The sequence below is a fragment of the Falco peregrinus genome, chromosome 1 (assembly GCF_023634155.1).
Source record: "Falco peregrinus isolate bFalPer1 chromosome 1, bFalPer1.pri, whole genome shotgun sequence".
Taxonomy (NCBI): domain Eukaryota; kingdom Metazoa; phylum Chordata; class Aves; order Falconiformes; family Falconidae; genus Falco; species Falco peregrinus.
In genome coordinates this window covers 22,014,029-22,030,876 of record NC_073721.1, presented here as the reverse complement: position 1 = coordinate 22,030,876, position 16,848 = coordinate 22,014,029, and the positions used below count along the sequence as shown (strand labels likewise).

Genomic DNA, 16,848 nt, shown 5'->3' with positions numbered 1-16,848 from the left:
ATTGAATTTCAGCGACAGCATCTGTAAGCGCTGTACTTTCTTACCATCCATTCCTGGGGTCCAAGCCATCTAGTGCCCTTGATTCCTTCTGTAATTTCTCAATTTCTGCAAACCCTCATTTAATAATATTTCCATTATTAAACTCAGTAAGTTTCCAAAGCCTTTAAACATGATGCTAATCAACCTTATTCAGAACAGTACAAATGTACAAATTTAATATTAAATATCAAAATGCAAATTTCATATGCTTTCACATCGTAGTGTTCTCAAATTACATGATAATCTAAAAATAAATTTTAAAGCTCTCTGAAACAATGTCTCCAGATTTGGAGACACAGACTCAGCATTGAAACAACTGAAAATTTGAGCTGTGAATTCAGAAAACCATTTTCTCACAGGTGAGTTTATTCTGAAAGAAAACCAAAATTTTATTCACCCCCAATCCATTTACTAGAAGATTATTTTTTCCTCTTCTCTTAGATGTCTACCATACCGTGTACACAGCTACAGCAAAACACAACCACAAATCTTTACTCTGAGCCAAAAGCTGATATATATATATATATATATATATATATAAAAAATTCACGCATGTGTGTAAACTGTATTTATTCTTTCACTAAGCAAGCTGTGAGGGTGCAACATTATCCTCCTGGCCTTAATAACCACTATGAATCCCCTAAAGGACTACCTACTGTAGGCAGTTAACATACTATCTAGAACTAAGAAAATAACCAGGTTCTTAAGATTTCAAGCAAGCTCTCATCCTTCAGCTAGAAGACTGGTATTATGAACTTAAATGAGTGATTTGTTGTAATTTACCCAGATAATTCTGTGGAGTGGTTCACAGCAACAGAATATTGCACATCCAGGTATACCTAGCCTTTTCAATTGATTGCAAAGGGATTAGAAATGAGTAACTGTACAATGGCTTAAAATCATTGAGGTACAATAATTCTTTTAAAGATATTTTCCCTTTTGATTCCTCTGTAATTCATGATTTCATTTCATCTGTCAGTTTCTGTAACTTACATGAAGAAGGTGAACACAAAACAGTTTTATACTTCCTAATGTATATGATAAAAGTAAAAGGCCAGAAAAAATATCACCTATCTCACTGATACTTAGCTTTAAAACTATTTCTTTTACAAATGCAATCACAAGTTAAAAACGTACTATGATTATATCCACTTCAAATTCCGTATATAATGAGTGCCTTCTAATTTTTGACCCATGAAAAAAATGCAGCTTTTGGGGGGTGGAAGTGAACTCATATGGCATAAAATAGAAATACTTCATTTCACCGTATACTGGAGTATCAAGAACTGATGTCCCTTCCCATAAAGAATGGGCCTCTTAATGAACACATACCACCCACCTTAAATTCTCCTTTAAGGTTTGTGTATCTCACCAGTACATTCATCCTCCAAGACACACAATGAAGTCTGCAAACCAACCTTTCTTTGTGAGTCTAAATTTTGATTTGCCAATGTATTGTTTCAATTTTACATTTACATTAAGTCCACTGAAGTAAGCCACTACTTGAAAACTACTCCTAGCTTTCCCAAAACGTTTGAAATATTTTAGACTTATCAACCACAGTAACTAATTTAGAAAGACTGAAGTTAGAGAATCAAGCAATGTTGAGTAACTTTGAGCAGCAAGTTCAAAATCTTTGTGATAATGCTGACAAGCTAATATGACAAACTGTATGAAGTGGCACTTTGAATTTTGTCTGTAACTGGCCACAGTGCTTCTTTACACAGGGTTCTTCGTTTGAAGCTATACAAAATGGAGGCTTGTTGACATGCTATAACTGCCTCTTTTTCATATTTAGTGCTCAGCAAGCCCTAAAGTAGCTCATAATATAAATAAAGGGATAATATTCATTGTGGAATATACAAGGCAACAAATGACTAGAAGATGATTGAACAGATAAGTTGAGAATGAAAATAAAAAAATGTTTACTGCCACCATAGTCCAACACCATGCCTGTTACTCCATTAATGCCACTAGAAAAGAGATAAATAAGCAGTTACATTTTGGTGGCAATACTGCTCATTTTTTTAACCTTTGTGTAAGTTGTGTGCTGCTGCTGTGCTGAACTGCTGTTATTCTTCAAACCGGAAAGGGTTTTCATTATGTTAGAAAGGAAGGATTAACTTCATAGACGTAAATGTATTGAATAAACATAAGAAATTTTATTTTAGAAATATTAGAAACGGATGACATGTTCAACCTTAACTGATTCACTAACGTTTTTTATCTTCCATGTATCCTTTATTACCTGTATAATTTCTGGCAGAGAATCTTTGTTATTATTGTAATTAAATCTCACCATAACATGAAATCCCACCATAATGAAGCAATGACATATTACTGCTCACCTGCTCATTAGAAACAAGATTTGAGTGTTTTCTATTAAATACCTGCAGGAAGAAAAAGCAGTGACAGCTACACATATGCGTGGCTGTTTAAACACCTGCTGAAGCGAGGTCTGAACCAAAATGTCCCCCATCTCCCTAAGGACAACCTGTGGGTACCTCTTCTCCCAGTAGTCTCTCCTAGTGACAATTTAAGAATTTTCTAGAGATTAAAGCCACTCCCCAGCACTCTGCAGCAGTCCAGTAAGTGTGCTCTGTGAGAGGAAGGAGTCCTGCCCCAGCTGTCTCAAATGCTGGGTTCCTGTATTTCCTGTATTTCCCCAACACACCTTTATTTTCTTTGCTTTACTGTTGGCTATGATCGTTTGGTTTGGGAGGGTGACTCATCCATAAACATGCAGCTTCTAACCCTCTCATCCTAGAAAAGCAAACAAATTATATATCTCATTATTCTGATTCAAGGTTTAGGTTGTCAGAGAAACAAAGGGAGCCTTCTTGTGTAAGTGGGTTGGAGCTCTGCGCTGCTATGGCATCATTACACCCAAGACTTTTGCCATTTGCTTCCAACTTGAATTTGAAGGACTGCAGGAATAGTTGTGCTGCTGAAGGACCGTTCAGAACAACCATGCCAGAGATAAAGACCTAGCTGTTACACAGTTTTGCATGGTTTATTCGGGTATTTTACACCAATTTCCCAGGGAAGGGAAGTCTTAGCATAGTGATTGTGAAAGACTCAAATTCACCCCCACAATAAGTACCAATCAATGCATATAATGCATGATCTCAAGCATATGATGACTTCTAACTTCTCAATGGCGTATTTTTCATAAAAAAAATAATTTGACAGTTGCAGTTGGTATCCTCTCTGATGATAGCAGTATGTTTAATTGATGTTCATGGGTACAGACAGTTTTACTAAATCTGGAAGCTCATTGTATAATGTTTATACCAGTTCACAGGGATTAAGGCACAGTAGGAATTATATGATATATTTGGTTGGCAGTCTCATAATGATGGCATTGCTAGAAACACATAGATCTGGTTTTATCTATTCTTGTTGCTCTATCACTTTGAATCATCAGCCAGAGATATCGGCTTCATTATGCTACATACTCTACTTGAAAAATTAAAAAGAAAACCAATCCCAGAATACAGAAGGAGGAGAAAAAGCAATTATAACAAACAAGAAAGAGACATAAAGTAATAACAAAATAAGGCTGGTAATAATAATAGGAGGAGGACACAGCATAAGATATGCAAGTACTTTACAGACCCCATGATACAGAAATTCTTACAGCATGTATTTAGAAACACATTACTCATTTAACAGCAATATAAACTGGAAAAAGGTTAGTCCTGTTGCTGTTAAGAAGCTCTATTACCATAGTAATTGTTTCCAAGTGCTAAATCCTAATACTAAGCACACCATTTGAACAGTAATGATTTCGCTTCTTCCAATACTAGGAAACATTTATATTTTGAGGGGATGCTTGTGTGTACTGCAATATGCACTACAGGCACTCTTAGCAAATAATCCAGCCCTCTCAGACACTGAGTGAATGCAAATCTCTGACATTCTCATGGTGAGAGAAATTATGCCTCAACAGTGGCAAACCACTGAAAAATAGCACAGATTGTTTCCTGTGAGTTGCTAATGTTTTTAACCCCTTTAACTATGTTTCAAGACTGACAAAATTTGCTCTGTCTGATCTGTATAATTATATATACATAAAACCCCCAAAACAGATAAAATAAAAATTTGTGTGTTCTTGATTACAGGTCAGATTAACAGCTCAGATTACAATCATCAATTATTCTGGATGAACACTTGTGCATCTCCCATGCCATCCCAAGACAAGACACCTCAGGTTAAGAAGTAAAGTTATGAAAGCAGCAAGAGGAATCTGAGAACCAGGGAAAAAAGAAAAATCTTCGTCTGTTTGAGGAGGCTTGCATCTTTCTGGTAAGAAGAATCAACACTACTTACACTGTTCCTCCGCAACAATAATAGTAAGAATGCAGCAATTATTTACCTTTGGCTTTCTTCGGCAAAAGAGTTGTAAGACATTAGTACAATGTAAAGGGCGATTTGGCTGCAGCACAGGCCAATAATTTATTTCAATACTGATGTGCAAGTAACAGATTAAGTTATTTTTTCTGCAGCGAGCATTCTGCTATGCAATCTGTGTTTTGATCAAGTTCAGGGAAGGTTAATACAAACTATTTGTAACTTGCTATGCTAAAGGCTGAAAGTGAGAGTCTAAAGAAAATCACTGTGTACATCTACCCTCCTCCTAACCCCAAAGATCAGATTGTGTATACCGCACATCTGCTCATTAAGTTTTATATCACATAAACAATATATGACACCATCAGATGCTGTCCACAGTCGATTAACAGAATCCCGTTACAAAGTAAAAATTACAGTGATTTCAATTAAGAGCTGGACTGTGAAAAATAATAAATATTAACAAAGCAGCATAAAGCCCAAAAGGACTTGGAGACTTCTATACCACAAATAATGGTCTGCAGGTTATAGGGACTGAATCCCTAACAGTTACACAAATTCCCTGCTTGGACCCATTATTGTCTTAATGCTTGCTTCTGGTTTTCTCTGGTACAATTTTGTGTTATTAAAGACTGCATTCTGTATAACTGTTATGTTGGGGCCTACAGTCTATCTGCACTTCGTTTATTTCCTATTTGGGGGTCACACTGTGTTAAAAGAATTACTTTAATACCATCTTCTAAATACAGTGAAAGCACATTTAATACCAAGAGGCAACAGATGCATATGGTTCTTTCTATTCCAGTTATCTCTTGTGATCAAGGTTGTAAATTTCTACCATTTGACATATAACCAATTATTGACATCTGCCTAAGATGTTAAAAATGTTTTTCCACAAGCCCTCCCCAATTCTCTCAACTGCCACTCAAAATACTACTGTTCTACCTGTCACTCAAGGCTGGAACCTAAGCACCGTCTTCATCTCAGCAATATATACAATATTTAATTATATCCACTGATCTGTTGCAGAAGTCTGCCTGTTACCAAGTATGACAATACTCAATTAATAATTTATTTATTTTCTTTCTCATTTAAACTATAAGCTGCTTGTCCTCACTTTAAGGCAGGGGTCCTCAAACTTTTTAAACAGGGGGCCGGCATGTGGATGAAGTGGCAGGCAGTCATCTGTGGCTGCTTAGTTTTCCCCCCCCAACTCCCGGTGGGTGCGGGGGGCGGAAGGGTTCTGTAACTACCGGGGGTCGGATTGAGGACCCTGGGGGGCCGTATCCAGCCCGCGGGCTGTAGTTTGAGGACCCCTGCTTTAAGGCCTTGTACTACTCCTGGCTCCAGCCTAGTGTTACAGCCTCTCACATACTGCCTTCTGCAAACAAGTATCTTCGTGCTCCCTTCTTGTTGCTCATGTGTGGGAAGAGTTTCCAGGAAAACAAGAAACCTATTTTTTTGATCCTACTAATCCTCTTCTCAAGTTCCCTATTCCCATACCACCTCCTTTGACAGTGCACAAACTGCCGTTACCCTAAGGCCACCAAGCTGAAGTGTATTGCTTCCTTGTACCCTGTCATTAATGAATACAATTCAACCACACATTCATGCAGCTGGGTCAGCCTATGATGCAACCCAACAAAAACACACACACAAATCCGAACATTTAATTGTTTCAGAAATTCACTGTACTGGAAAAAAGTTTCTTTTAGGAAAAAACCAGGTTTGAGCAACTTATTCCTTAAAAGTATAAAAGAAAAGGCTCAGGGAATGACGTCAAAAGCTATTTTCTTTCATTGACTTGGAAAGTGCTGGGAAAGAGCACAGACTATCAGGAAACAGGTGACCTGCATCTCAGCCTGAGAAATTTTGCAGAGACAGAGAGATATTGTAGAAACTTTCTTACGCTGTCATCAAAGCTAATAATCAGAGACATTTACTGTCCCTAAAATAATCCTGAGCTCAGTAGTGACTGACAAACAGAATTACTCAAAATCATGTGGCAATTCATAGCATCTGCAGATACACAGCAAGCTGCACCCAAGACTGATTCATATATGCTAAATACTTTCCACAGACATTTAAACTGAAGTTGCCAGATATGAAGTTCACATTTGTGAGCTATGCTTTTGCTCCTGCTAAAATTTTTGCTTCTCAGCTAAAATATGAGTTATTAAACTCTCTTCTCTCCCATAGCTCACAGTTCCTCACTGACAAAGTCAACAAAAATGAAGCAACTACACAAAAGGGCTTGACTGACTGGCTCCAGTACTACACCTTTGTGAATGCAAGGAGGCATGATTTAGAGCATCTACAATACCCTCTCCTCTTGGACCTGAGCGCATCAATCAAATTAAGATGGGTAAGTGCTAATGTTTCAGCTACAAAAGCTTTTCATTTGTGGATCGTTACGAAACAGAGTAGCATTATCCTCATATCACTGGTGAGATAACTGAAACCCAGTGGTGATGCTGTAAATCACTGCATAAAAACGATTCATTGTGCCAGACCACTAAATAAACCTGTTCCGTTGCAGCTCTGTATTTTCAAAGCAGCAGAATCTGAAATATAGGATGTGGTGTGCCGTATCAGCACTCAGTACACCTGAATGGTTCATAAAATTACAATTTATGAGAGCTTTAACTGAAACGTGATGGTATCATCTTTGCAAACAATTCCATTAGGTACTTGCTGCAACCTTTCAGGGATTCTAAAGGGCTAAACATTTATGTATGTGTCAGGTATTCTTGTACTTCATAAATCTGTGACCCAAGATTTAACTACCTAATTGCATATAGAAAAGTAATTATAGCTGTTATAAAGTGTATGTTTAACTGAACAAGTTGCTGTCAGAAAAAAGGTGGTGGCTTCATACAAGTGAAAAAGCAGAAAAGCAGACACACTGCTAGTGTCCTCTGGTGTTTCATCAGGACACCTGTAAGGGCTGATGGAGTATTTTGTAACAAATAGGAGAGGATGCCACCAACTGACAAGTTACTCCTCTTACCTTTACTCTCACTGTGACAGTAGCGAGACCAGGAGGCATAGTGCCCTTGCTATCAAAGGCTTCCACAAGAAAGGTGAAGGTGGCTTCTGTGTCAGAAAATGATTCATAATCCAAGGACTGCAAAAGCGATAACTCGCCTGTATACTTGTTCAGTGCAAAATACTGTAGTGCTTCCTCTGTCCGTATTCGATAGTTAACGTCGGAACCAAGATCAATATCCTTTGCCTAGAGCATGACATACAAAGACAGGGGAAAGGGAGGGGGAAGTACTTGAAATCAAGCACAATTAAAGAACATAAAAAAGCAAACTATTGCAAACAACTCTTTTCGTTGTATTACTCTGAGACTATTGGATGTACTTAACACCACTGCACAAACACAAGGAAGACAAATCCACTTAAGGTTATAAAATCAGAGATACTTGCCACAGGAAATGAGCAACATATTCTGGGCAAGAGTCACTGGAAAGGCTCAGTCTGTTCCTGTTCTCTTCCCTGGGCACCTGCTATTGGCCACTGCCATGGAGAGCATGCTAGGCTAAGCAGATGTTTTATCTCACCCCATATGGCAGCACAGATGTGTTTATTTCCCAGTATTTAGACAAAGAATATTAATTTCCATCAGGATAAGCAGTATTATGTGATTGCTTTAGCTGTGATTTGACATTAGATTTATCTGCAGTCAGGTTCAGAAAAAAACGTTCTTGTTGGAATTGTCTCAGGACAGATGCTGACCAAAACATCAGGAAGATATACAGACTGCTTGTGTGATGTGTGTCTCAGCTGTCTTTAGATATCTAGCTCATACTTGAACAATTAACTCTCACCTGTCCGAGTATCTTTTATAGTCAGTGAAGAGAAGACAATACCTCCAGGTTCTCACTTCACTTGACTCCAGCTATCTTAGATAGTGATCTTGGTATTGGATGAATTGCTTCTGGAAGCAACTATTAATCTCCATTGACTATAACATGAGGTTAGACATCTAAGTTTACTTAAATGTCTAAATCAGTTGAGATAAAGCTCTCTTGCTACTAATATGAACAGGTAGAAATAATATGATGAGCTTCAAACACAAATCAAAAGCACTTTAAATGTGTAAAACAATAGTCCTAGAAATGACAATAGCAGTGTAGTTTTGATGTTTGTTTTTTAATAATTGCTCTTACTTCCAAATGAACCTCAGTTCAAAGTATTTTTATGTACCTGTCTAAAAGTCATGCATTTTTCAGTCTGTTAAGTGTCATAACTTCCTCCACTCCGGTTCACAATCTTTTACTGTAGTCTCACTGACAAGTAAGAACATGCCTAGTATTGCAGAATATTTAAAAAACATAATCTCTGCTCCATAATGCTTTCTTACCTCTATTCGCAGGAAGACAGTGCCTGGTGGTAGATTTTCGGGCACGCAGACAGTGTAAGAAGCATTAGTAAAAACAGGGCTGTTGTCATCAATATCCAGCACCTTGATAGCTAAAGTTAGTGTTGAACGGCGGGGATCCGCAGCTCCATCTGTTGCTTCAACAATAAGTTCATAATAGTCCCTTATTTCTCTGTTCAGTTTAACTGATGTGTAAATGCTACCGTTTGATGTGATTCGGAAAAGATTGTTGAAGTTTGCCAAACTGTAATGAACTTGACCATTAACACCAGCATCTGCATCTGTAGCCTTAAGAAACAGAAAAAAAGAACCATGTTTTAATGCACATTTTAAATACCTACAAGGGACATACCTTCACAGGAGTAACAAGGTAAGCTAGAGTAATATACTACAGAATACTAATCATTGTGTGGCTATTCAGCACTTCTTGTTTACAGCAGCTTGCGCCTCTCTGATATTTTGCTGAAGATAGAACACCCCACAGAAACAGATCTCTTAATCTGCAGTGACAGAAAGTAGGTTTACTGGGTCCCAACCAGACTTCAGGAGAAAATACACATTTAGTTGCTCAGCCTTGGAGAACTGTGCACTTAAGCAAAAGACAAACTAGATGCTTGTAAAGTCAAGCCCTCAGAAACTTCTAATGCTGAAGCACCTTCAGCATTAGGTGGTGTCTGAGGAGACTATTTATTTTGCAGTTTGATTTAGGTGTTTCATTGCTGCCCAAATCGTTATGGAGTGCATACTTCAATGAAAGCTGGATGCAATCAGCAGACAGCTGGAATGGACATGTTAGTTAGAAATTTTCTTTTCACTTAGCATGTTTGTCACATTTAGTGACACTTTAATCCTTGCTCTCTGAAGAACTGCTTAATTTTCTGTAGTTTATCATGTTCTTCAAAATCAAATATTACATTCCATCCTTATTATTCCACACTCAGAGAAGGCAGATGACTGCATAGAAAACTGTTTAGATTTTGTTCAGTTGTTATCTTTGTTCTCACATACTGAACTATGTCTCAAACTTCAACATCAGCCAAATAATTCTTGCTATTGTATAACTGCCTGTATAGGGATGGACAAAATTCATGTTTTTCCTAGAGCTACCAGGCTCTCAACATAGTTTGAACACTAACCTGTTATTTTTCCTCCTCTTAATTAAATTACTGCATGATGAATAAGGTTATGTAAATTAAACAACGGACATTCTGTGAGCAAGGTGTTTTCATATATCTGACTTTATAAATAAGGCTACAGACATCTGGCAAGATCATAAAATATTTTCATGTTTTGTTATCAGAACAATTGTCAGAAGTTTCCATGAATGCTTAATTCTGGTGAAGGTGCTCATTGTAAGACTTTGTAATGAAACCATTTATCTTCCCAGAAATCAATTAAAAGTTAATTAAAATTGTTAATAAGAAAAATTTCACTGTGCTTTCCCCCTGCACTACATCAATGTAGTAACCATAATGGCTACAACTTCATAATGACCAGTCTATGGGTAACACATCCTTCTAACCGACATCTTTCAATGTATGGTTGATTTGCTTAGTTTGCAATCAATTCTATTTCCTCCACAGAAATAACTGATTTGGGGCAGAAAGACCTCCTAGATGACAGAGTTCAAAATCACCAGAAAGCCAGTCAAGGATAAAGACACTGGCCCCACTGAAAGAAAAGCAAATCATAGGAACTGCAGAGCTTCTGGATAAGAGACTAACAGCACTATTCATCTTTATAAGACTGAAATGTCCAACACATGCATGAGGTCAGTCCTCATACTTAGCCTCTCTAATTTAGGCCAAAGCCATACTATAGCAATTAAATTGATAATAAACAGCTGGAGTTAAAAACCAACCAACCAACCCACAAAAGTCTCTAAGAGTAATCTTAAATACTACTACCATTGGAGCCTATGAGAATAAACCAAGTAACATTTTTATTTAAGATTAATTTTGAAGTATGATTTTTTAATAGATAAACTTATTTTTTTAGGAAAGTAAATCAGAATTAGCTTCAAATATATGGTAGGCTTTGCAACTTGGTTCCTAAAAACATGACTATGTACGTTGTAAACTCATTTGTGTACATCCTTGGGCATAAACATCTTTTCCACGTTCTGCAGGACTGGCTCATTTCCAAACAGAATAGCAGGCAAATCATCATTATTATATCTAATTCAACTGGTTGTTACAGTACTACCATAACACTGGTAAGAAGTCAACTAAAGACATGTGAAGACAAGCATTAGCTCTACAGATTTTTACATATCTTAGTCCTGTGCTTCCCAAATTCAAATTTCAGAAGGATGCTCTGACTGAACCCTCAAAGAGAAGTTTGCTGCAGTTTGTCCACTAAAATTTCTACCACATGGATTCCCTGATTATCTATGGTAAAAAAACCCATCAGCTTGTCTCCAAGCTTCCTGCTCTCTCTGTGGTGTTACACCAGTGATGACTACGGCCTATTTGCAAAGCCACCGCCCCATGGCTCAGGCACTGCTTCGTTACCCATCTTTGATGAACACCATGTGGAAGCACAGCCACTGAGGAGAAGGGAAAAGCTGAGAAGTTATAACAAGTTGTATGAGCTCTGTCCAATCTACTACCTACAGGCAACTTTGCAACCCTGAGAGACAGGGAAAGGCCAGAATGTGGTGGCTGCCAAGCCTGTGCCAGGGGCTGCCTTCTCCTGCCCAGACTCCCCTGTTGCACAGCTGAGGGGCTTCTACATCCCCTAACTGCCGTTCCCTGTCCTACGCCTTTTCCTACCCCGCCGAGGTCTCCTCACAGGCTGCGGGGGAGTCTGCTCCGGCACCTCTTCCTCAGTCCGTGCAGGGCTGTTCCTCACTGCTCACAGCCAGGAGGAATTTTCCCCTTCCTTAATTCTGTTTCCCAGAGGCACGGCCAGAGCTGCAGAGGGAAGGAGCTGCGCCCCGTGGGGCCACGGGAGCCATCTGGAACCGGCTAGAACCAGCTGGGTCTGATCTCTCCCCACAGAGACCCCGCAGCCCAGCTGCCAGCCCGAGGCACTGGCACCACATACATGCAGATATATGTTTACAATTGAGATGCATGCTTTTAAAGATTAATAATAGATTTTATTGTGAAAAATGCTTTAAGAAAATGCTATTATCTTACTGAATTAGATCACTTTTACAGTTTAAGATCTCCACTAATTAATATTTTATCACTATAAACTTGAAAAGAGATAAAATACTCCTTATGAATGTGAAAGAAAGAGTTTAATCTGTTTTCTAAAAGAATCCTACCTCAAGGGTATACAAAGTTAACTCCACATGGAAATTGTTTCACAGAGCCTTAAGGACTTGCTGATGGCATGTTTACTATCAGCTCCTCTTTGCAGCTATTGCTCTGTATCAAAACGGATGACCTGAAGTCATCCCAATTTCATCCCCGCACTCTGTCACCAACAGGTACAAGCTGGCATGCACGTATTACAAGCCTTGAACAGAAGATAAGGGAGGAGCAGGTCTGCACAACAAGGAGCTGGTCTTTCAGAAAGTCCTGCTTCAAAAAACATAGAATCATTTAGGTTGGAAAAGACCTTTGAGATCAAGCCCAACCGTTAACCCAGGACTGCCAAGGTAATCAACAAACCATGTCCCTAGGTGCCACATCTACATGTCTTTTCAATACCTCCGGGGATGGCGATTCTACCACCTCCCTGAGCAGCCTGTCCCAATGCTTCACCACCCTTCCAGTGGAGATATTTTTTACTAGTATGTCAGTTAAACCTCCCCTGGCAGAACTTGAGGCCATTCCTTCTTGTCCTGTCACTTGTTACCTGGGAGAAGAGAGCGACCCCCACCTGCCCACAGCCCCTTTCAGGCAGCTGGAGAGAGCAACAAGGTCCCCCCTGAGCCCCCTCCTCTCCAGGCTAAACGACTCCGGGTCCCTCAGCTGCTCCTCATCAGACTTGTGCTCCAGACCCTTCATCAGCCTTGTTGCCCTTCTCTGGACTCATCAGCCCTGCTTGAACCTATCACTACCCTTAAAACAGAAGCTGGCAACATCCCAATAAATTTAATATGATTTGCTCATTACCAACACTGAGCTGAATTACCTGGGCATACAGTTACCAGAGGCGGAGAGAAGCAAGCAATCTATGTTACCTGAGTCCCAAAGAGAAAGCCAATGAGACTGGCAGGACTAAGAAGAGGCAAGAGCACATTCCTACGCCCAATGAATTGCGCAAAGCTTCCAACCACAATTCATCCTCACCAATTTGCACTTAAAAAGTATGGTAAGAATATTGAAGCTTTAGTTGGTAAAGGGCTACCAGATAATGGCAGATCTTAAAAGTAGCTGCAGATCTATTTACAGGCAGAAATCTCTTCACAGCCTTGCAGATGTTCATACAAGAAATGCAGGCTTTGTAGAGGCAGCAGGAACAGCAGGTGTGATTGCTGTAGGCAACACAAGTCCTCAAACTCCACAGAGGAGACAGACACCACAGAAATTGAGACCAAAAAAACCCAAAACAAACAAGAAGAGGGAACAAGCAAAAAGAGGTAGATTTCAAAAGTAACATAAAAGGTTCAAAGATGGGACGATAGTGTCATTGCAACTCAAATGTTGGAGGTGGTAAGAATTTCTGCCAGCACCACTAAAGGCTGAGAGGATCCGAGAGACAGAGCTACATGTGCTGCTTCTGTCATCTCTACTACACAATACTACATGGAGGGGAATATTTGCATATGACCACACACTGAATATGAGCAAGGATGAAAAAATATCCAAATACAAGAGCTGCAAGGAGGTACACCGTCTGCATAACCAGGTGAGCACTCAAAGGATGAGAGGAGAGCTGTTCAGGGTATATGTGTCCTCTCATCACACCCCTTCATTTTGTTCCGAGGGTTATCTGCCCCTCAATCTCTGAGCAATACACCCTCAGACAGCCGCTCAACCCACAGCAATCTTGGACTACACCAAGTCTCAGGCTTGCTTCAGTTCAGACCAAGTTTCATGGTTATGGGATGTCCATGTTCGATGGACATTCCAGGCTCTGTCTGAGCTTATGCACAGAGACACTGCAGTTATGAATCCAGGCTTTGCGGGCAAAACTGGCCATGTCAGCCTTTCTAGAAACAGGCACAGTCCTATTTTTAAGGGACTAAGCTCCGTAGGCTGAGCCACAGTACACTACAAATTCACATCAGGAACCTCTCACTGACATTTTGACTCTGCCATTTGCTCCTGACTCTTCTAGTCAGTGCCTTCTCCAATTGTTCCCCAAATCTACCTGCTAGGAGGTATGAAAGAATGTCAGGGGGAGTCTGTCCAGCAACCAGTTCCCTTGTCCTCCTTATAGTTTTCAGCCATAACAATGAAAAACAAACCACATATACTATTTTTCTCTGGGCTACACCATCATTCTTAATAATTTCTTCTATTAGGTAAGGTCCATTAGGAATAAAAAAAGATCACAGCAAACACTGAGCACAAAATTAGCCAGATTTCTTTCTATTCCCTATAGCACAGTCTTTCTCACCCTAGCTTCAAATCATTACAGATCTGATCTTGCACGTACGTGTAGGATACATGAAGAACACATTTTTACCCCCTACGATAAGCCAAAGCTGTCAAAGTTTAGAGCAGCACAAATGACAATCCACATTTCCAAAGCTGATCACTCATTCCTCCCCTGCCATTGTGGGATGTCAGCACCAGGCAAATGAAAAAAGAACCTACTCATTTCTGCCATGTTTTCCTGCTAGAAGATTTTTTTCTTGCATCCAGGCCTAACACAAGTCCTCCTTCCCCTCACCCCTACGGTCATCAAAGGAAAGTATCAGTTCAAGTGTCTGTAGAGGCAGAGTCACGTAACAAGCAAGAGAGCAAAAGAGCCTGAGTCACACTCAGCCATCACAACACTACTGCAACACCAGAGTCCCCACCCATCATATTACCTACAAGATCTGCCAACACATTTTGGTGTTTGACCACTTGCAATCACATGCAACACACTTAGTAAATTTTAATAGGAAACTAAGCTGATTTTGCTATTCTAGGTAAAAGAAAAAATAGGAACCGCCCCTCCGCATGCTCAGAGGTTTTCCTCTGTTCTTACTGAAACTGGTTCAAGCAGCCTGATAGGCACATTTACTACACCAGTGTTACACAACTGAAGAGCTCATAAATACACTTTAGTCAATGCGATGTAACCAAAAGGGATTTTGTCAGGATAGAGGAGCCTGCTTTACATAGGTCTAAAGTAATCTACTTCCTTTAAAGTGAGATCATCTGCAGAAGTAAAAATCAGACTTTAAAAAAGAAAAAAACCCAAAACAACCCCTTGCTGACTGGCACCTCTTGCCAATGCCACAAGAGATTCAGAAAGATGAGATGCACATTTCTACCTCTGCCATCTCATTATGATTATTCAGAATTAAGCATGTTCCTCTGAAGAGCCTCTGGTAACTGCTGTTATTCCAGCAGCTCCTCAGATCTACACAACTACTCTCGTTTCCATCTCTCATGGGGCTAACTTATAAAGTACTACATAATAAAAAAAACCTGGAAACCTTGGCATATAAATGAATTATTACTTTTATTTCCCAGAAAATACATCCCACATTTGCTGGAGATACCATAATCTATAAGGTGATAGCCTTTTAAGTTTAAATTTGCATTACTAACTGTGCTTCAACATTACTAGGAAACCCTTCTGAATATAAACCAACAGTGTTCCAGAGTAACAAATTATCTTCCTCCATCTCAAACAGCTTGAAAATACAATTCTGGGAGATCTGAATTACCAAAATATCTCTTGAAGGATCATTAACTCTGAAATATAATGACAAGTGCTTAAATGTCAACAATATTAATTATATCATTATCATTCTTTTCAAAAGAAACCTCATACTAATATCCACAAAACTTCCTCACAATGGGTAACAGGATTTAGGCAGGTTAATTGGGGATTTATGCTCGAACTGCTGGAGCTGGAAAACAGCAAAATAAGGCAGTGTGGTATTATTCATAACTTCTCTATAAAGCAGCAGCAAACATGACAGGTATCCCCCCATTAAAACTGCAAGCTGAAACACTTCTTGGGGACCACTTCGCCACCAACCCAACTTCCTTCAGATTAAATTTTCCTTCAGGTCATCTTCAGGTACAGAAGCTCCCCATGATCCCTAGCCACTCCAACAAAAGCTCCTGATCTCTGACAGCCTCTCCAGTTTTCCAGCAAACACGGCAGCTTGAGGGGGATAGAAACTGCGCTGGAGGATACTGCTTTTGGTGTTTGGATTTGGGTTATTGCTTTCATAGATTATAACGTGATTTTTTTATTATTATGGGTTTAATGGGTTTATTATTACGGGTTTAGTTTTTTACTATTATGTTTTTTAAAGATTCCCAACCCTACCAGTTGTGTCAAATAGCAGATCAAGTGTGGGTGGGAGTGCTAAATTCGATTTTGTGCTTGATATTTTAAACATTTCTGACCTCTTGGTTTTTATTTTAAGATATTTTAAGGAGGGAAAATCAGTCACCCATAAAAGTTCAGACTTTTCCTTCTTCCCTAAATTTCGGAAAGGCTGTTCCTCTCTTTCATTTCTTTTTGTCTGTTTTTACAGTCTTTCTTTTCCCTATTCCATTCATTACATGCTCTAAGCAAAGGAAAAGGTACCAACAGTTCTGGAAGATTTCTGTCAGCTGAACTCAAAACAATGTCAAAAGAAGAAAGGAAAAGAGGAAATACTTTTGTCCTCCCAGTGTTGTCAGTAGTTTTGTGCACACACTTTTCTCTTGCTTCTCGCAGTTAGATTAAGTAATCATGCTCCTAAACATGTACAGCATTGCTGCATGCCCATTACAGATAGTTGCAATACTCCCTTGCAGCCCTAAAACTTAAAACTGTTCATTTCTGCAGAACTTCCTACAAAATTGACGTTTAAGTTACATTTTTAATATGAAGAAAAAAAAAAAGAATTATTTTACAGACTTGCAGGATTAAAGGGCTGCAGGTTTGTACGAATTTCATATAAGAAATTATATAAAGCTTTTATTCTGTGTTCATGCTCAACCAAA

The 16,848-nt window shown here is 39.2% G+C and overlaps 1 protein-coding gene across 8 annotated transcripts in view; it reads right to left on the bottom strand.

Annotated features, from left to right (window-relative positions):
• Positions 1-16,848, bottom strand: part of PCDH15 (protocadherin related 15) — an 821,537-nt gene that overhangs the window by 118,586 nt on the left and 686,103 nt on the right. For all 8 annotated transcript variants that reach the window (XM_055808474.1, XM_055808447.1, XM_055808438.1 and 5 more), the window contains 2 exons: positions 8,765-9,070; positions 7,403-7,627 (listed from right to left, as the gene is read on the bottom strand). In XM_055808474.1, coding sequence (XP_055664449.1) covers positions 7,403-7,627; positions 8,765-9,070 — 531 coding nt within the window. The remainder of the gene's footprint in view (positions 1-7,402; positions 7,628-8,764; positions 9,071-16,848) is intronic.